At 37.9% G+C, this 20,931-nt stretch overlaps 4 protein-coding genes across 5 annotated transcripts; 2 read left to right on the top strand and 2 right to left on the bottom strand.

Moving 5' to 3' along the window:
* Positions 1-6,465: 6,465 nt before the first annotated feature.
* LOC122014818 lies at positions 6,466-8,370 on the top strand. Its single transcript, XM_042571257.1, is given in 2 exon segments — positions 6,466-7,842; positions 7,844-8,370. Coding segments are annotated over 2 exon segments (1,518 nt in total). The 5' UTR covers positions 6,466-6,762; the 3' UTR covers positions 8,282-8,370.
* Positions 8,371-8,666: 296 nt separating this feature from the next.
* Positions 8,667-9,300, bottom strand: LOC122014819. Its single transcript, XM_042571258.1, has one exon. The coding sequence runs from the start codon at positions 9,204-9,206 to the stop codon at positions 8,775-8,777; it is 432 nt and encodes a 143-aa protein (XP_042427192.1). The 5' UTR covers positions 9,207-9,300; the 3' UTR covers positions 8,667-8,774.
* A 1,869-nt stretch (positions 9,301-11,169) lies between these two features.
* On the top strand, positions 11,170-15,690 carry LOC122014817 (sorting nexin 2A-like). 2 transcript variants are annotated; one of them, XM_042571256.1, is made up of 6 exons: positions 11,170-12,150; positions 12,760-12,969; positions 13,072-13,332; positions 14,397-14,483; positions 15,250-15,338; positions 15,542-15,690. In XM_042571256.1, the coding sequence occupies exons 1-5, from the start codon at positions 11,251-11,253 to the stop codon at positions 15,325-15,327; spliced, it is 1,536 nt and encodes a 511-aa protein (XP_042427190.1). In that variant the 5' UTR covers positions 11,170-11,250; the 3' UTR covers positions 15,328-15,338; positions 15,542-15,690. The 2 variants fall into 2 exon arrangements, with proteins under 2 accessions (XP_042427190.1, XP_042427189.1); XM_042571255.1 differs by lacking the exon at positions 15,542-15,690 and having other exon boundaries at positions 11,171-12,150; positions 15,250-15,471.
* Positions 15,691-16,040: 350 nt separating this feature from the next.
* On the bottom strand, positions 16,041-19,856 carry LOC122017168 (pentatricopeptide repeat-containing protein At1g62350-like). Its single transcript, XM_042574705.1, has 2 exons — positions 19,441-19,856; positions 16,041-16,914 (listed from the first exon to the last, which is right to left on the bottom strand). The coding sequence occupies exons 1-2, from the start codon at positions 19,774-19,776 to the stop codon at positions 16,528-16,530; spliced, it is 723 nt and encodes a 240-aa protein (XP_042430639.1). The 5' UTR covers positions 19,777-19,856; the 3' UTR covers positions 16,041-16,527.
* Positions 19,857-20,931: the final 1,075 nt, after the last annotated feature.

The following is a 20,931-nucleotide window of genomic DNA, read 5'->3' on the forward strand; positions in this document are numbered from 1 at the left end:
AGTTAGATAAACATAACACATAACTTTAATCTATTTGTTATTCATCAAAACCTGAGTTTTACCATTGGTACTAACTGCACTAACAGATTCATCATCAAAGGAATCCAAATATGAGGAAATCTCTAGCCTAGCACTAACTACCATCCATATACCTGAAGAAGACAAAGGCTCATCTAAAATGAGTATTAAGAACAACAATGAAGGAGGAGAGTCAAACTACGAGTCCGATGTGATAAGTGAGGTATAACTCCTACCTCCCAATCAATTATATGATGGTACTATCTAGACCTTTTTGTAAAAATAGGACTAAATATTTAAAATCGAAAAAAGACCATGCATGTTTATTAGAAAATTTTATCAAAATTAAAATTAAAAATGCAAAATTAAAAGAAGAAATGGAATCATTGAAAAAGGAATTCTACATATGAAAAATCAAATTTTACCTATGGGTCAAATTGTTGAAATTATCAAGAACTAAATTGACATTTAAAAATCATAGGGGGCAAATTATAAAAGTACTTAGAAATTATTTTCTAAGAAATTTTTAAAAAAATTCAGTAAGTAAAAATTTATTTTGGGTTCCTAAATCATGTTTGGCCTATTAACTAGTAAACCTTCTCTTTATGATTTTTTCAGTTATATTATTTTTTAAAAAAAAAGTCCTTTCAAAAAATGAATTTTAATGACTAAAAATATTTCAAAAAAATAATTTTTGAAAAATATATTTTTTTGTGATGCACAAATGAATTAGTTTTAAGTATAAAATATTTTGGGATTTTTTGACAATTAATTAATTTTTTATGAATTTTTGATCCAAAAATAGAATTCTAAAAATTAAAAAAATTTTAAATATTAATTTTGAAAAAACTAATTTTTTATTTAAATACCGTTATAGTTTGAATACTTACAAAAATCAGCAAGATTTTTGGATAACAAATACTATTTTTAATCATTTAAATTCATAAATGATTAGTTCTATTTGAAAATATTTATTATGGTTAAAAAAAAATTATATGGATGAAAATTTTTATCATGTTTTGGGATTTTTGAAATTTTTAAAATAATTTTTAAATTACTTTTTTTTTCTAAAATTCTAGATAAATTGATAAAAAATTATTCCTTTTGAAAACTAATTTCTATAAAAAAACATATAATTGAAAATTCTGTTTAAAACTCTAGAAAAAGTCTCAATATTTTTTAAACTTTTTTCATATTTTACCTAATATATTTTTGATGTGATCAAAAGGGGAGAAATTAAGAATTAAGTTAGATGAAGGTATATTTAATATTTTTTTTCTTGAATCGATTGTAATTTTTTACTTGTAATAATTGCAAATATCAAAATTATTTTATTGTTTGTTTTAATCCTAACTTAACTTGGGTTGATCTACGTAAAAAAAGGATAGATTTTAAGTATTCGGGGTTAGTTTTGATGTGATTAACTGAGTTAAGTTAGGCCTTGCAATTTTGATACCTTATGTCTAAGTGTGCAGAGACTTAGAAACATAAGAAATCGAGTGGAAGATACAATGAGCAAAAAGGATTACACTGGAAGTGAGTTGACAGGCTCAGTGCATCCAAGGGACGAGGAGCTGTGGAATGATACACTGGTGGACGAGAAGGATGTGCACGATGCTTCCAAGGGACAAGAAGCCGGGGAGGAAGACTGCTCGATGAGAAGGCCAAAGTTAGGTTCAGATGAACTCAACTCTGGATGGTCGGAATATCACCCAATTGACCAGACAGAAAATAGGTCAACTTGGAAGTTGATCAAGTCCAAGCGCCCAGACTCTAAGCGACCAGAATAGGTCCAGGAGCCCGAAGTAGTCTTGGCTAGATCAGTGAGCCATTGCAGTGAGAATCAGCACTGGAGTCCATGCTAACAGACTCCAAGCGTCTGGACCGGGTCCAGGCGCTCGAGAATCAACAACCTTTGGAAAAGATACCATTGCAGAGTGGATTGGGTCGACCCAGTCCAAGTGCCCAGACTACGTCCAACCGCCCGGGAGTTGCAACATCAGCCAACGGCTAACCTTGACCAGTAGATAAATAGAGCCCTAGTCCTCGAAGTTTAAGAAGATCACACTCTGTACTCGAATTGTTTTTCTATTTTTAAAGTCTGTGCTTTCAATGATTGTAAGAGGATACATCGCCTTCGTTAAAAGGACATCTTTTAGTGGAGCTTTACATCGCCCTGGATTAGCAATATCATCGGTTGCAAACCAAGTAAATTATGCCTCATTTCTTTAATTTTATGCATTCATTTTATTTTAATTAATGTGTGCATGTCCTTGCTAAGTTCGATAGTAAGAGGAGTTTTTAGCTTTATTTGCAATGTTATTCACTCTCTCTCTCTCTCTCTCTAACTGGCCTACTTGGACCTATCACCTATACATATATTCGAACCTAACAATTACAATATCCAGAATTGATCTTCTAGGAATAAAGACAATCTGAAAAGAATCCACAACTTTATTCATGATGGGCCTAAATCTATTGGTAATGGCACGAGACTTAATTTTGTAACAAGTGTTGCATAAACTGATTGGCCGAAAATCCTTTACAGACATCGGCTCCCGAACTTTAAGAATAAGTGTGATTATAGTAGAATTTTAATCCGATATAGTACTTTGATCATGAAGAATCGAGAGAGTCAGAACGGTAATATTTGAACTAATGGTTGGTCATAATTTATGATAAAATTGTTCAAGATCTTGGTCCGGTTAGAAGGGGTTGAATAGTTGATTACCCTAATTTAACTTTCTTCCTACAAGATGTTAGTTGCATAGCGGAATAATAAAAATAAACAAGGTAAGACAATCAAACCGCTAACATATTCGTTTAACATGGTTCGGAGATAAAACTCCTACTTTACAACGTGTTCTTGAGGTTGACGATCCCTCAATCCGTCGGTGAATTAGTCCTCGGCAACCTCCGGCTAAACTACTCCTCAGTGGAGAAACCTCACCACAACATTGATCAAGATTTACTTGGATCACGAAATCTTAGATACTCTAATTTGGGGGGGGGGGGGGGGGAACCACCTCTAATTTCGTCACCCAACCTAGCCACTCTGAGCTCCATTATATAGAGCTCGAGAAGAAACACACAAGCTGTGTTTTTGCTACCAATCGACTGCCAACTTTGCAAGTCGACTGATCTCTATGGAAATTTGACTATTACAATCCAATGGCTCGATACTAGTCGACTGATCACTGAACTAGTTGACTACTCCACATCGGCTGAGTGAAGAGGGTCCTCTGTTCACTCCCACTAGTCGATTGAAAACTCTAAACCTAGGGTTTTACACCAAGTACAATCTCTCATGCACTTATCCTTGCCTATACAACCTCGATTTTGCCTCATAACCTCCTCCATCAGCCTTACGTTCCTCGGATGCTTCCTCATCCTCCATGTTTTACCTTCAAGAGCTTCCTTCAGCCTTGTGCTTTATTGTTAGATCTTCCATTGTCAAGAAGCTCCTTACCTCCGGGACTTCACCTTGCCAAGAGCTCCTTGCTCCGGGACTTCACCTTGCCAAGAGCTCCTTGTCGGACTTTTCTTTGCCAAGATCATACTTGGATTTTACCTTGTTGTACCTGTATCCTGCACACTCACAAGTGCATATTAAATATAATAATAACTTAACTTATATTTTTACCCAAACATCAAAACTTAGGATCATACTAATTACTCCAATAAAAATAAGGTTGTAAATCCATCAAACCTTGGGGCCTTTGATGGATGCATATCGAAAAGTTTTCTCTATAAATCTCTTCAGTTGTAAAAGGTGCGTATAGTATATTATTATATTCTCTTGAACCACCAATTCAATAAAATCAATTGCTAAATCAATGTCCTCTTGAGATGGATTAGAGGAAGCAACTAATGAGGTAAAATAATTTATAGTGATTTATGTGATACTCACAAGTACATCATTCACCCATTGAATTTAAAATTCCTCTGATAGAATTGTTGTGGCAACGAGATAAAGTTGAAGAGTGAAAGAATTTAATGTTTGGATCCTCATTTTTTAACTAATTAATTCTAGGTCTATGATTCCAGCGGATTTGTTTGAGCCAACAATTTCTCTAATTCTTTATTTATCCTTAAAATGCATGGATTATCCTCATAGCGCAGCGTAGATGATGGACATATGACATCTTTGATATAACGATCAAGGGTCAAACTAAACCTAAGCTTAAAAAATATATATATATATATATTTAATATATATATATATATATATATATATATATATATATATATATATATATATATATATATATATATATATATATATATATATATATATATATATATATATTTATCTTTTTCTATATCTATAGGATCAGGATAGGAGGCCCTTAAAATAACTGATCTGTTTTTTTTCTAAAATGCATGAGTAAATTTTTTTTTTCGCTCCATGCGAACATGATGCGGTTAAACTTATAAAATTAGCTCAAACGTGAAATAGATTCTTATGACAAAAAAGTAATCATGCCTAATTTTATAATTTTTTAAAATATTTAGTCATATAAAATAATTCTTTAATTTTTCCCATTATGTATTGACTAGAATGGTAATCTAATGGTATCAAATCTAATTAGCTGTTTAATTGTTATATTTCGGTATCTTTGCTGTATATGTTTTTTCATCATTTACCGGAAAATATATTATTATGCCCTTCTTAATTTTAAATTTTTTCCATTTATATCCCTAAAATATTTTATATCCATCCTCCTTTATTTTTTATAAATAATATCTTTGCCATTAATTGAAATATATTATTATGTCCTTCATATTTCCTATTTTTCCTCTGTAAAACATTTTCATTCTCATTTATATCCCTCATATTTTATTTTTTTCTCGATATTATTCCTACCATCAATGAAAGTGACATGTGATGTACACATGACTCTTCTCCCCGCGCGCTGCTCAAATCCGACTTCACATTTCATGACAAGAAATTTGTCGACAAGTGGGAAAACTGCGCCACCGATTTCCTGTCTCTCATCGACGATCTACCCGCCAACAATTCTGTGGGCGGCTTTTTCTTCTTCTGTAGGTTCCACACGATATTGGCGCAACCGTTGCCCACCATGTTCAGGAAGTCCCTCAAAGTGATGAACAACCACAACGGGTGGGTTCCATTCGTCCTGGAGGTTCTAGGGTGGCAATATTCCTTGACGCCCCTCACTAGCTCCATCGCCCGCCCCTACTCTTCTCTTGTCCCGACTAACGTCCGTATCTCCCTCATGAACCCGTCGCTGCCGCATGAGTCCAAGAATTGCTTGATCTCAGTCAAACTGGCACCTAGAGAAGCACAGGTATCCGCAAGGGAGTTGGGGAAGACGCCGACGACCTTCTTGATGCTAGCAAACTCGTCGCTGATCCCCCCGATGACGGGAAGGCCCAACTTGATGTAATCTTTCTCCCTCTCCTCCCTCGTGCCAACGCTGCCCCAGCTGGTTGTGCGGTCTAGGGTGGTCGACCCATGGTCATGGTTGTGGTTGACCACTAGGGGCTTGCCCTCTGATCGGACAACCTCCTCCACTATGAAGTGCAGTAGTATCATGCTCCCGTCAATGTTCTTCACGTCGGAGAGCTTGTAAAGGACGGAGAGGTTGAAGGCCTGAGCATTGTCGCGATGGAGTTGATGAGGGGCGTAACAGAATAATATCAGCCTGGAACCTCCGGGATGAGTGGAGCCTACTCGTTGCAGTTGTTCATCACCGTAAGGGTCTTTTTTAACATGGTGGAAAAGGCCTGCGTCGACATCGCGTGGAACTTGCAGAAGAAGAACAAGTTGCTCGCAGAATCAACAGCAGATAGATTGTCGACGAGAGATAGGAAATCAGTGGCGCGGTTTCCCCACTTGCTACCAAATTTCTTGTCGCGAAATGTCAGGTCAAATTCGAACAGTGACAATGAGGACACACCGTGACATGGGAGAAGAGGAACAAAAATGCATGACAAGGTAGAATAGAGTTACGTGCATATCACATGTCATTTCGTCTGATATTTACAAAGTAATTAACGATAGGTATTTTATCTAGAACAAAATTCAAAGAGGGAGATATAAATGAGAATGAAAATTTTAGGGATATAAGTGAAAAAATTAGAAATAAGAGAGACACACCAATATATTTTAATTGATGATAGAGATATTATTTAAAAAAATATAAAGGAGAAAAATATAAATAGGAACGAAAATATTTTAGGAATATAAATAAAAAAACCAGAAATAAGAGGACATAATAACGGATTTCCTCTCATTTACCAGAATTGTAAAGGCATCTGGCCATTGATCCAAAATCACCTTCACGTATACCGAAACTACAGCAATGCCATCTCCTCCATAGACGTTGTTCCCACTGGTCGTCTCGGCTTTGCCGTGTTACCGTTATTTCGTCACGTTCCCCAAGGTCACGGGTTTGATGGACGGCCATGATCGCGTCTCGCTTCGCCGACGAGACTCTCCGCCCGTTGTTTTTTTTTACCGGGGCACACAGAACGGCTTCGGGAAAACGGGTTCATCGCCGTCTCTCCGTCTAGGTTCCTCTTGTCAGCTGCCGAGTAAACCAACCGCTTCAGGGATCGCCTCGCCCTCTCGTCGGCGTCAATCACGCCTCCGCCCGCTTCTTCTCCCGTTAAACCCCTCTCCACTACTGACTAGGGTTTGCCTTTCGTTCATTTTTTTTTCTTTCTTTTGTAATTTGTTGACGTACATAGGGATTCTTTGATCTGTTCTTTCCGGCGATGGAGTCGGCGGCTAAGCCGAGCTCGGTGCAGAATCTTCTCCTCCGCGCTCTCCTCTTTGTCGTCTCCATACTCCTCTTGCGGTTCGTCTACGTGGTCACCCTCCGCGGAGGCTCCTGCGGTGGTGGCGATTACTGTTTTTTCACCAATCTTGCTGAAGTTGCGACGCCCGCTTCCTCTGCTGCAACTGCCTCCAATCCCTCGTATCGCGCTCTCTGGACTACCCTAGAATGGAGGAAGGCCGTCGGATACTACTCCTCCGTGTTCCAGGATCTCATCGCTGAGGGATTCCTCTCCTCGGAATCGGAATCCCTCTGCGTGGATACTGCCGCAGGTTACGAGGTCCTTGCCCTTAAGGAGATCGGAGTCCCCGACGCCGTTGGCGTTGCGAAGAAGAGTGCGCCACCATTGGTGGTGGGTGGTGGCGAGCCTCTCCGACTTCCTTTCAAGAACGGAAGCTTTGACTTCGTTTACGCTGGCCAAAGTCTCGACCGGAGTAAACAGCCTGCATATCTAGCGGCGGAGATTACAAGGACGCTGAGACCACATTGGTTCCTCGCGGTGCTCACCACCTCCGCTCGTGATGCCTACAGCCTTAACTCGCTTACTGAGCTCTTTCCGGGCTGCATTATTGTGTTGTCTCGCGAAATCAATGGCATGAATTCACCAGAGCCTCTCCAAGAGATTGTATTTCAGAAGCTAGAAAGTGCAGAGATTGTTAGGCCTAAAAAGGGTTCTAGTAATCATTGCCCTCTGCCTGAGCACAAACTCCAAATTCTACGATCTGCAGAGCCTCTCATCAAGAAAGAGCCACTTAAGCCATGGATTTCCCTCAAGAGGAATATCCAAAACGTCAAATACCTACCTTCAATTGCTGATATAAACTTCAAGCAGAGATATGTCTATGTTGATGTTGGAGCACGGAGCTATGGGTCAAGCATTGGCAGCTGGTTCAGGAAACAGTACCCAAAGCAGAATCATACCTTTGATATTTATGCAATTGAAGCAGATAGGGCATTTCATGGTGAGTACAGGACCAAGAAAGGAGTCAATTTGTTGCCTTTTGCAGCATGGGTGCGTAACGAGACACTAACTTTTGATCAACGAGACACTAACTTTTGAGATCAATCATGATCCTGATAACCATGATGTGGAGAAAGGCCAAGGAATGGGCCGGATCAGGCCAATTGGGGACTCCAATGACAAAGTTTTATCAGGCAATGTGCATGCCATTCAGGGGTTTGATTTTACTGCATGGCTTAAGCAGACAGTGACTGAGAAGGACTATGTAGTGATGAAGATGGATGTTGAGGGAACTGAGTTTGATCTTGTTCCACGGCTCCTCAAGACAGGGACAATTTGCTTGATTGATGAGCTTTTTCTCGAGTGCCATTATAACCGATGGCAGAAGTGCTGCCCTGGACAAAGGAGTCCCAAATACAAGTACACATATGGGGACTGTCTAAAATTGTTCACTTCACTTAGGAATAGTGGTGTTCTTGTTCACCAGTGGTGGTAATACATAAACAAATTTTTATGATTGGATAGGATAATAGCAATAAAATGTGTAGCTATGAGCAATTATAGTTGATTTTGCCATTTTGTATACGAGGAGACTATTCTTTTCTGTTCTTATCTTATTTCTTTTTTGCATTAAGAAGTGCCTTGATTTTACTTGTTGATGCTTCTTTTTATTTGTGGTCGTCTAACTTTCAGTTTATTTAATATTTTAACTCAAGTAGGTAATTAGATCTGTGTATTTTGGCTGTAGTAGTTTCCTTTTCTCTTGACAAAATCAAACATGTGTGCTTGGTTGTTTTCAGCTCAGCCCAGTTATATTTGATTAATATCTGCATCAAAGTTTATCCAAAAGAATGGTAATACATTTGTTTTTTTTACTTCTGTTTGAATTTCAAAAAGTATTGATGTTTGCTATATGCTTGTTAGATTGCAAGAGACTGAAAATAGAAATTAACCGTCCAACTTTACATCCTGGCCAGCCACTACTGCCCTCATATGCCTTCACATATGCTCTCAAGTTTTGGTTGCCATTCTCCGACCCTACTGCACCGACGACGATGAGTAATTCTCTTCTCCAGGAGGATCTCCCTGTCTTTTCTTTGCATACTTGACCTTGATGTGAGCTTCCCATGCTTCTTACTACCGCGGCTCCTCTTCTGTTCTGGCAATGCAGATGTTGGGATGAGGAAGTAAATATGCCCACGTTTGAGCTCCAATTCTGGTGCGACTATCACAATCTTCCGCGCCATTCCTTGCGAACATGGCTCGGTCAGGACATGGTTGGGGCTCGCTGCCAGGACTCCTGCCGCGGTGATGTGGCGGCTGTGCTCCTCGACACGGCCGTTGAGATGCACGACGCGGACAACATCGAGGACGCCACATGGACACATGCAAGCCAAGCAGCTTCTAAGGTTGTTGCCCATTTGGAAGCTGTTCTCTCTGTGCCGTGTGTGATGGATGTTGTGCGAGGGGAGAGTCGTTATATACAAGAAGGGTGGGAGCACATGCCGAATAAATGAAGTCCGCAGGTACGTTCGTGGCAAAATCAGGAAAGCCATCTTGATGATCATTCAGTGTTTATTACTAAAGCCGCGCTAATTGACTTGTGAACTTAATTGTGATGACTGATGAGTAAACACACCGTGGAATAAAACGTGGACAACAAATTGTGCTTTGGATTAAACTAAGTTTTGTGGTAAAGCATAGATTCTCAAACTATAAGAAGATTGACATATTTACGGGGTCATTAATTTTGTACATTATATTTTAAAATTCAATATAATTTTTACATGTTAAAGTTTTTATCTTTCAACAGTTGAAAAAGATGACATGCTAATGATGTAATATTATGCAACATTAATACATTAATAAATAAATGCAAGTCGCACTCAAATTTATTGCTCAACAAATTTTGTTTTTAAGTTTTTCATTTCGATTTTATTTTAAGTTGACATCATATATCTTATTTATATACACTGACTAATTGATCAATTTGACGTAAGAAATTTTTTTATGACTATTAGGATAAATAAGAAAATGTTCATAGCCTATCATCTTAGTATTTTATTTTTAGATAACGATCCATTAAAAAAAGTTATCCATTAAGATCCGATTAGAAATGGAGAAGACGGCCTGTTACTCCATTGTTACTTGACTTCCGGTTTCAATTTTTTAACCTATAATATGTTATAGTGGCATGCTAATTTAAATCAATGTATTAACTCATGTCGATTATATTTTTTCTTAAAAAAAATCATGGAAATTAGATAACGGAGTTGACTGTGCATACGTAATTAAAGAAAGTTTGCTGAGTGCGACTCACATTCTTCACATGTTCTTAAGTTGCTGCATATTCCAGTGCAGATTAATTATTATGTAAAAACTGGGATATGATAGCGCTAAGCATTTTCCACGAGAAGGCAACTTCTTGCCACTGGAGTCAAATTGATGCGTCAACCAAGACCTCTGTGCGTTGTACTACAATTAAGAAAATATATATTTAATTCTGAAATGAAAAATTGATTATTAAACGAAGAGCCACGTACGGGCATTTTTAAATTTACTTGATCAACGAATCGAGAGGGAGGATCGTCCACTGAATTATCAAAAGAAAATAAAAATTATTATGCGAAGCATTTTCTAATTAAGACAAACACAAAGGCAAGAGGTCACTTTTCAATAATGTTGTAAAATTTGGTAGAAAGAGAAATCACCGGGAAGAAGTAGAAAAAAAATAAATTTAAAGCTCACATCTCACATGAAAATTTTTCATTCACACTTCAATTATTCTTCCATTTCCTAAATGTTATATTATATATCTTTGAATGAAATTAAAAAAAAAACAATATAAAGCTAAAAAAGAATGTTAGGTTATTTAATCTCTAAAAAAGTCTATATTTTATCCCAAAAAAAAACAAAAACTTATCCTACCTATTATCGAATAATAAATCCCACTCTCTCCTTTAAAATCTCTCCATCTCTTTTCATCTTTAACAATATTTTCACTTTTTCCTCCACACACTGATCCTTTTCTTAAAAAAATCAAAAATGCTGACTTGGAAAAGACTATCGGATAAAAAATAATTTTTGATTCTTTTTGTGAATTTTTTATCATTATATTTTTTAAAAATAATTTTTTCTAATTCTAATCAAGTTGGATCGATTATATATATATATATATATATATCGCTTTTTTCCCAACTCCGCACCCGTCGACGACCCACCTGCCGCCGCCATGCGTCACGTGGCTGGCATGCCCACGCCTCCTGTTTTCTCTTTCCACCACACACGAAGTCTTTTGGCTTGGCGGACCCAGATTCGACCTTACCTGGTAATTTTTTATTTTATTTTATTTTTTTTTGCCTTGCCGGCTGACCTCGTAAGTACCTTCACCTCCGGTTCACCGTCTCTCAATACACCCGCTCCTCCCAACAACTAAATTTGTTGCTCCCACGAGATCAGGCGGTGATGATGGGTACCGAATCTCCGCCGTTGACGGAGGAAATGGAGAGCCTCGCCCTCTCCGACGATTCCACAGACGACGTCGCCGCTACTGCCTCCTCGCTGCCATCGACCGATTCCGGAAGAGCCTCCTCCGATCCCCATAACGCCGCCTCGACCGCTTCATCCTCTAGAAGTTGGGTTGCCCGACGCGACGGCACCTCCCCCGGGACAGTCCACGCCGCCACATCGGATTACCTCACAATCTCCGTGTCCGACCCGGAAATGGTACATGAGGCCGCGAACTCTCTTGTTACCGGTAGCACCACCTACGTCACCTACCTCATCACCACTTGGATCCGAGCCGACGCCTCCGATGGTGACCCCACCGAGTTTACCGTCCGTCGACGGTTCCGCGACGTTGTCACGCTCGCCGCTCGGATCTCGGAGGCGTTCCCGGGCTACTTTATCCCGCAACGGCCGGACAAGGGAATCGTGGAGAGCCAGATGATGCAGAAGCACGAGTTCGTCGAGCAGCGGCGGGCGGAGATCGAGAAGTACCTGCGGAAGCTGGCGCAGCATCCGGTGATCGGAAGAAGCGACGAGCTTAGGGTTTTCTTGCTGGCGGAGGGGAAACTTCCGCTGCCGGCGAACACCGATGTGGCGTCTAGGATGCTTGATGGGGCGGCGAGGCTACCGAAGCAGCTCTTCGGGGAAAGGGCAGCTGGGCAAGTGGCGCCGGAAGGTGTGGTGCAGCCGGCGAAGGAAGGAAGGGACTTGCTGAGGATTTTTAAGGAGCTGAAACAGACGATGTCTAATGATTGGGGAGGGGTGAAGCCATTGGTTGTGGAGGAGGATAAGGAGTTCTTGGAGAGGAAGGATAAGATGCAGGACCTCCAGCAGCAGATCAGTTCAACATCACTGCAGGTACTAATAAATCTAAAATGAAAAGGAATCAATTGTGATTGATGCAATTATATGGTGAACAATTTGTGATTGTATTTCTGCATAACATCTAAGTTTCTGTTCAACTACAGGTATATATTAGCAAAAAAACCTCAAAATTTAGTTAGAAAAAAAAAACCATTGATGTACAAGTCATCACAATGAGATAACAATTAAGCTTATGATTCTGTTATACCTGACATAATTTGAAGCTTGACTTACTAGGAGCTCCTTATTTTTCATTTCAAGACTTAAAAGTAATGAAACTTCTTCTATGTTAATGATGGAAAGGTTATGTTTGGATGTTGATGCTAAACTTAAAATGTGAGCAGCTATATACTCACTGTTTACCTTAAATCAAACCCGTTAGCAGTGGCAAGTTTGACTTGGGTTTGATTTAGGTTCAGGGAAAAAAAAATCTATAATTCAGAAATGTGGTAATGAAATTAAAGTCTGATGTGTGTCAATGTGCCAAATTGGGTTGATAGTGCTAAAAAGTTTTCTTGGGCTTGAGAACAAGCACATATATATGTCATTGTTAAGCTGCTCCTAATTTTACACCAACAAGTTGAATAATTTTTCCTGATTCAGGCTGAAGAACTTGTGAAGGCACAACAAGATATTGGTGAGACAATGGCAGAGCTTGGGATGGCATTTATCAAGTTCACCAAGTTTGAGACAGAGGAGAGTGCATTCTTTTCTCAAAAGATGCTAGCTGCTGATGCCAAACGTGTAGCCACAGCTGCAGTAAAAGCAAGCAGGTTATACGGGGAGCTGAATGCCCTAACCATAAAACATCTGGTAACAAAAAGATAAATCGGGTCATAAATGCTCAATTCTCTGCTCAGAAAATTTATTCTTCTTTAATTCACCTTCTTTCTTTAATGTTATATATTGTGACAGTCTACTTTGCATGAATATCTTGGGGCTATGTTAGCTGTTCAGAGCGGATTCTCCGACAGGGCCAGTGCTCTATTGACTGTACAAACACTTATGTCAGATTTGTCATCTTTGCATTCAAAGGTTGAGAAACTTGAAGCTGCATCCTCAAAGATTTTTGGTGGTGACCAATCAAGACTCCAGAAATTGGAAGAACTGAAGGGAAAAATAAGAGTTACAGAGGACGCTAAAAGCTGTGCACTCAGAGAGTATAAACGGATAAAGGTACTTGTCCAATTTGCAATGAGCTAATAAGAAAAAGAACTACAATCAGCTAAACATTTGTACTTTTATTAACTTCCTTTTTGCTTAAAACTTACGGTGTTTGTTTAGCATCAGCATCTGAAATTCCATGTCAATTATTTGGAGAAGTTAAATGTTTTCTCGATTAGAAGTATTAATCAGCAGTTCTCTTAGTTGAAGTATGTTTTCTGAAAGGACATATTGCTAGATTAGTCCTTGGAATTAACCCCGAGATCTATTGGAGCAACCACCCCTGTATGCGCCAACTGCGCCAACCCGTGGGAGCTGATGTTTTCATTATTGTTCTTTATGGACATTGTTGATCCACATGCAATCAAGTAGTTCTTTAATTGCTATGACTATATTCAATAACTCATATTATATCCCTCAAAACAAAGTAAAGGCTCATGCTATTGGTTAATTATAGTAGATAAACTTAGCATTGCACTTTAAATTATGTGCCAATTTTCAGGTCCCTTGAATTCATTCTGTGCGTTTGCATCTGGATAGGCAAAAAGTTACCTTATGCTTCTCGGTATTTAGAATCTACTGTGCCTTTACTAAATCCTACCACCAACTATTACTGGTTTTGTATGACTTGATGAATAGAGCATGGAAGGTAGGAACTAGTGGCACTTGCCTGTTAGGGCCTGCCCTTTAGCAAGAACTCTTTGGTGTAGTGAAAGTGCAGTATGCATACACATTCGCTGAAATTTCATAACAACACGTTAATAATAACGTGGATGCTTAGAGTTGCAAGGCTTCTCTCACTGTTACTAAAATGGAGTGTTATAATTGATGGATCTCTAAAATTCCTCCTTCCTAATTATACATTTATACTTTATCATATTTTTCTGTCAGTGACCTTATATGAAGTGATCATTTGTACTGTAATTATTGTCAGATTATGAATATGGATTAGAAGATGATATAAGATGACATAAATGAATAAAATTCTAATTTCTCAACTTAAATTTATTAATAATGAATCTTGAAAATGTATGCTTTCTCCAAACATAGCATTGTGATGGCATTTGATTCGACAGGATAACAACAGGACTGAGCTCAACCGACTAGATAGAGAGAAGCATGATGATTTTCTAAACATGCTGAAAGGGTTTGTAACGAGCCAGGTATTGCAAGTTCTTTGTTCCTTGGTGCATCGTATAATGACTAAATGACCTGCGAGCTTTCTGAAAATTATGTTCCCTATGCAATAGTCATACTATTCTGGATAGTGATGCATGCTAACCAAAAGCCACACAACATTACCACCAAGATTCTATGTGCAAATAATTTATCTTCGGTTTTTTAACGAAATCCTTTGAATTCTGTTGTGTTGCTCGTGATGCCATCATTTCATGGATAAAAATAAGCTAGAAATGCACCGACCACAATTCCTACTTTGCAAAGTTGAAATACTTGATGTCTTCATGGCATTTTAATGATCTCCTTGTTGGCAATGGCTACCTGTCTGCCACACTGTTATTCTGTCGTGGTTATGTAGTCGAAATCTGGATACGTTTCCAAGTCAATGGATAGCAAGATAGTCTAGTATCTTGCAAATGGGGTTTCTGAAGGTCCAGATGGTGATGTGCTTCTTGGATTCTTACCCCAGGACCTTAGCTCATTAGTCATTTTCTCATAATTATAATTCATTCTCTGTTAACTAGCATATCATAGTGTCTACCAGACATGATTTAGGTTGGTGCTGATGAAGCATCACAAAGTACCTCAATGAAGCAACACCAAACATCCAATTCATCCACATTGTTGTGGGGATTAAAACCCATAGCAATTCTTCTACCAGACCAACCACTTCAAATTTGTGCTCCATTTCGTTTAGTCAGTTCATTCTTGACGAAACCTAACCATCTTCGGCTCTTGGATGCTTGAAAGGTGGGCCATTGGGAGAAACTTGGGAACGCGTGGGCACCCTTAGCGGAAGAAACAAGTTGTTATGCAAGGCAAAGCTAATAATTCTCACTGTAAGAACCTTTTTTGTCTCCCTTTTTTCATCCCGTTTTTGTATTTACTCTCTCCACTTGATGATGACACATGTAACATTCTTATATGAAAAATGCCAGATGGTAGTAAATCTTTGTTTTATTTGATTGCTTACATTTTGTGTTAGTACCTCTTAAAATCTGGTTTGTGGTAATGTTAAGGCTAATTGCTTTGTTGGATGCAGTTATGTCTGTTGGTGGTTTTAGCGGTGCCCCTTCTCTTAATTGCAAGTCTCGCCATGCCCACTGCACAGTTGGCTACCCAACGCCACGTGTCAAGAAAAATATCTTTCCCTGCCAAACTGCTTTATCACGGGCTATAATATATAGATATATTAATGAAATGACCAAAAGGCCATCCTCTATATATATATATATATATATATATATATATTTTGATGATTATTTTTAAAATTATTAAATAGACGTTTCTGTTTTAATTATTCTCGAAAAAATATTTTACCACCTTTATTTACTTTTACTGAATAAAATAAAATAATTTATTTTCTCCTAGATTTATTGCAATCTACATTTCAACTTCTCAAATTAACAAAACAAACTCTATTCCTTTTTATTAATTTGGGATAAACATTTTTTCTAAATTGACAAGTGAATATTCCGCAGTTTAAAAAATAAATAATTATATACATCAATTAAAAGGTTTTTATGTCGAATTGGCAACGATAAACAATTTCTCATGTTTCAGTAAATTAAGATTAAAAATAAAGGATAACAAACATCCCTGAGGCATCTTTTTGATAATCAACACAATGAAGGACTCTTTTATGATTACAATAATAAAGAACGCCCATTTTATTTTTTTTTCTCCAAACTAGAATGTCACGCAGCCCCACTAACGATCAAGCTGCATAATCACAGATCGTTATCTACAAAAGTTGATTTACTATTCAGGTGCCATGACAATAAAACTCTTCATTAAGACTCCAAATCATACCATAGTTGCAGCAATTAGTGGTGCTACTCTACAACAATTGCCCATTTCATGGAGTGACAAGTTCTTCAGCTTCTATTCGACATAAGAACCAATTCTGATAGACTTGGTTGACAGCCGTACCAAAAGCTTACATCCATGGAGGACCACCACCTTGTAAAATTGCACTTGCAGATTGACAAATCAAATTTTGATGCCTCTTCGGAACAAGAATAATTGCTATTCATCAAGCAAATCTTCTGGCGGATCATATACGATCATACCCGGAAATAACTTCAAGAAATCATCCTTAACTTTTTCCCTTAATTCAGGATAGGGTATGAGACCTTTCAACATGACTCGGAATGGGAGAGACAATGGTGGATCCGGAGAACTCCTCATGTCTTCATAAAGTTCCATTGCAAAGGCAGGTAGCCCTCCGTCCAAGTAAGCTCTCACGATATCCCCGTGGGTATGCTGATCAATGTGGACCTCCTCACTCTTCAGATGTGCCCAAACCTGTTTTGTCTCTTCCAACTTCTTGTTTCTTGCCAACATCATGAGCATGTCTCTGTAGAAGTACATATCAGGCCGGTACCAAATCTCCTTCCTGACAGCATCATATATCTAATGAAGTTATCGAGGTCAGTCATGTTATAATTGACTTAGATATGAGTACAAGCTTCTGGTCAGAACGCAGCAAAAGGAAGAAAAAAAAAGTTTTTTTCCTTGTGAAACAAAACATAAAACTTTGACAGAAATGTTAACACAGATACTTATAAAGCATGAATCTGTCAAATAAGAACTCTAAGGCAGCTAAGCTGTAGAGGACATCCAGTCAGAATGTACACACTCCAGAAGCAATACCAAGTTGTTGGTTGACATTTTACCTATGACCAACACCTTGTAGGGTTCACAATATTCACGTTTTGCCTTTAATAGATACCTCTAATCATCGAAAGATAATGATCACAATGAAACTGACTTTAAAGTGATACCTAGAAGCTATTGGTAGTATTCCATTTTAAAACAAAACAGAGCTAAGAAGTTCAATCAAGTAATCAACAGTGAGAAGTACTTAGCCCATCTGAATATGGATTGATCTCGTTGTTTTTAATGGGTAACCAAGAAACTGACCTATCTAATTAACTATAAGAATAAAATAAAATAACTTCTTAATTTAATATCAATCCTTCCATTTTCAAAAACACACTGGCGAGGTGAATCTAAGAACTCATAATTTAATATCAAAAATACACTGGCAAGGTGATTAGGTGGATCTAAGCATTGAGGCCCTTTTTTAACATTAATAAGGACAAGCTTTGTTGGGTAAATCACTCTGAAGATACTTTAAAATAAGAGAATGTGATGGCATTGTAATAGCATGCATACCAAAAATAGATCTATTTATTTCTATAACCAATGAACAACAATTTTGGCACCCATTGTAAGGCCATAAGGAACTGCCTGCATCCCAATCTCGCTAGAAAGAGTGGCTGGAGTCACATATCCAACACAAACTTGTTATATTGTTCCTTCAAATCATCCTTATGATCCCAACTCGAAAACCTCATCAAGGTTGATGTTGGTCTTCCCTGCAACCCTGATGTCCAGAATAGCCGTCAGGGAAATTTTTATATATTTCCACTGAAGGTGGCACCCTTTATTGAACCCTCATTTTGCCTCTCACCAAATGTGAGACACTAACGAAGAATTTATACTCAAACTAGAAAGATTTGATCAGTTTAATGCTAGATGTGGCACATGCATGCTCACAGCTCATTATCCATCTAGCCATAACACCATTACTAAAGGAGCAAAGGCAACAGCTCATAAGGGACATTATCCTACAATAGCAGGAGGTGATGAGCGGCCTATGTAATCTCACATTGGTCATCTTTGAATTGCAGAGATAAGAATTAAGTGCCATTCACTCAATCTAAGAAGGTACTTCCACATAAATTTAGCATTTAAGCATGGAAAACTATATTTTTCTTGTTAGCAAAAGGATGTAAGGGAACACTTATCTCCCAATTCTGCATAGTCTATATACTACTATCTCAATATGTGAACTCAGGTAGGTTGGTAAGTCGTAAACTTGAAAATCCAACCTAACCCCCGCAAGTCATCACATCTTAATGTAGAATTCTGACTATAAATACCTCAAGCATGGAGAACAAATATGACTAGTGGTCATCGAGTGATAATCCTATATGTATTCTATAATATGAATTTGAGTAGAATCAAGGAAGAAAGCATGTCCTGGTCAATGCCTAAAAGCAGAATTTCAGTAAAAATATTTGAGCACAGAGAACAAGGATGATCAGTTGGCCCTAGGTTCCAACACATAGCTACTATTTTATGAGTGAACTCAAGTAGGGCATAACTCTTAAGATGAAAACTGCAACCTAATTCCCTACGGTCAGAAAAATATAATATACCATTTTAACCAAGAATACCTAAATCATGGATAAAGGCTTGGCATGGTATCTAGCAAAGCAGCATTAGCATCTGAACATGCAATGCATCAAGAATGCAGTGTTTCTAGACCAGCAATCCTACAACAAAAGCACATGAACCCTACTAACTTGGATCCCCAAGAACATCAACAGTAGGCCGCATTCTCAAGCCACACAACAGTTGGTGTTTCCTAACAACACTTGGCCATGATATGACATGGCGAGAAGAGTAGTAAATGATCAGAGTCCCATGCTCACCACTTCAGGATTCATCATGAACAACTACAAAGATGGGTGATCCCTCCCCGCAGGAAAGTTTTGAGCATGTAAGTCATACTCCACCCTTCCTCTCCCAACTTTACATTTTATTTCTTCTACTTATTGATGAATTGATTTGATCATTGGTGTTGGCAACCTTAGTCCACTTGAGCATCATTCTTTCTGTGCTGGTCAAGAGCATGTGGCTCATCCTTGACACACTGGCGAAATAGACTCCAATTAGTTTGTCATTGACAAAATCTGATATCCAGCATCACATATAATAAAGGATACCAAAAGACTACAATTCTTGTCTCATTGACCTTCAATTTTCATCTCATCTTTGTGCCATTTAGCAAGAGGCATAAAATTCATCTTAATACAACAACACAACAATTATCTAACAAAGAAGAAGATTAACCAAAATGTGCCCCACCTTCATTGAGAGAAACACATGGTCCTGGCGCTGGAGTTCGGCGAGCACGGCGAGCAAATCCGTTCTCAGAAGCCGAGTGACATTAGATTTCATGAACCGGTCAAGGCGTGGCCCAGCAGAAGCGAGCCGCTTCAGCTGATGTACCACAAAGATGCCTTCTTTCCCCATCTCTTTCTTTCGCCGCCAGATCGAGAGGCTAGGGCTCGAAGTTGGTGAGGAGGATGGCGACGCGAAGAAGCGGCGCGGAAGAAGGAACCACCGAACAGCCGAGCTGCTGCCTTCGCCGAGCTCTGTAATGGCCCGTCGCCACAGAAGACCGGAAGCCATGGCAGGCATTATGCACCACTTACTCCGTTAGGGTTTTGGTTGGGTCCAAATGACAAATATTATGACATGGTAGCCGCATCATATTATCCTCCGAGAAACGACAATGAGGTTCGTAAAATCCTTATGAACCAGTAGCATTACAAGGTTAGTAGATTTTAAAAATCCAGCAACCCATGTGATGGCTAAGCCCACTTCATTTTTGTTTTTTTTTTAAAAAAAATATTAAAATTAGAGTTAATTATTATATCTTATTAAATAAATAAATTAATATGTATATTATAAATATATATCTATGATACTATATAAATGAATATTATAAATAAAGATAGTAAATAGAAAATATAGATAATTATGTGTGAATTAATGTGACTTAATATAAAGTTTTTATGATTACGGGGGAGATTCATAAAAGTTATGGATATTTTACTTTTGATGTGACAATGATATGATATAATATGTCCCATAATGAATTTAGGTTTATAGGTTTAAGATTACAGTTAACTTTAGAGCATCCACAGTGGATAGGGATATTTTTCTAAAATATTTGTAGCCCCCATTTTTACATCACTTTTCAAATATCCTGCTATTCAAATATCTCAAATCTCACAATGAAATATCCCACCAATCAAATATTTACTGGTTTCACCCATCAAATATCTCTAATTGCACAATCAAATATCTTATCAACTAAATATTTATGGATCCCACGACCATTTTATTAACTTACATTTAATTTAAGAAAAATACAATAGAATACCTACAAAGTTAAAAAAAAAAAATACTACTTCATACAAATATAAATATTTTATAAATTTGAAATTGAAATACGAAGGTACAAACTATATTAAATTAATAAAACACATATTGATACATCATAAAAATTATAAATTACAATTAATAAAATAAAAATTAACTACATGTTTAATTTTTTCTTCAACTGCTCACATATTGTTAGATAATTTTGAAATTGTTCATCTATCATACTTCGTGTATCCATTACGAGAAGTTGATGTGCTTGGATGAGTTGATCAACTTTCTTATTGCTATTATACTCTTCTAAATGTGTTTGACAGCCTGATTCAAATCATCAATTATTCTATTCTTTCGTTGTCTTTCCTCTTTGCTGCCTTTTGTCCCATTGGACCAGATCGTACTTCTCTATCA

The sequence above is a fragment of the Zingiber officinale genome, chromosome 8B, assembly GCF_018446385.1.
Source record: "Zingiber officinale cultivar Zhangliang chromosome 8B, Zo_v1.1, whole genome shotgun sequence".
Lineage (NCBI taxonomy): Eukaryota > Viridiplantae > Streptophyta > Magnoliopsida > Zingiberales > Zingiberaceae > Zingiber > Zingiber officinale.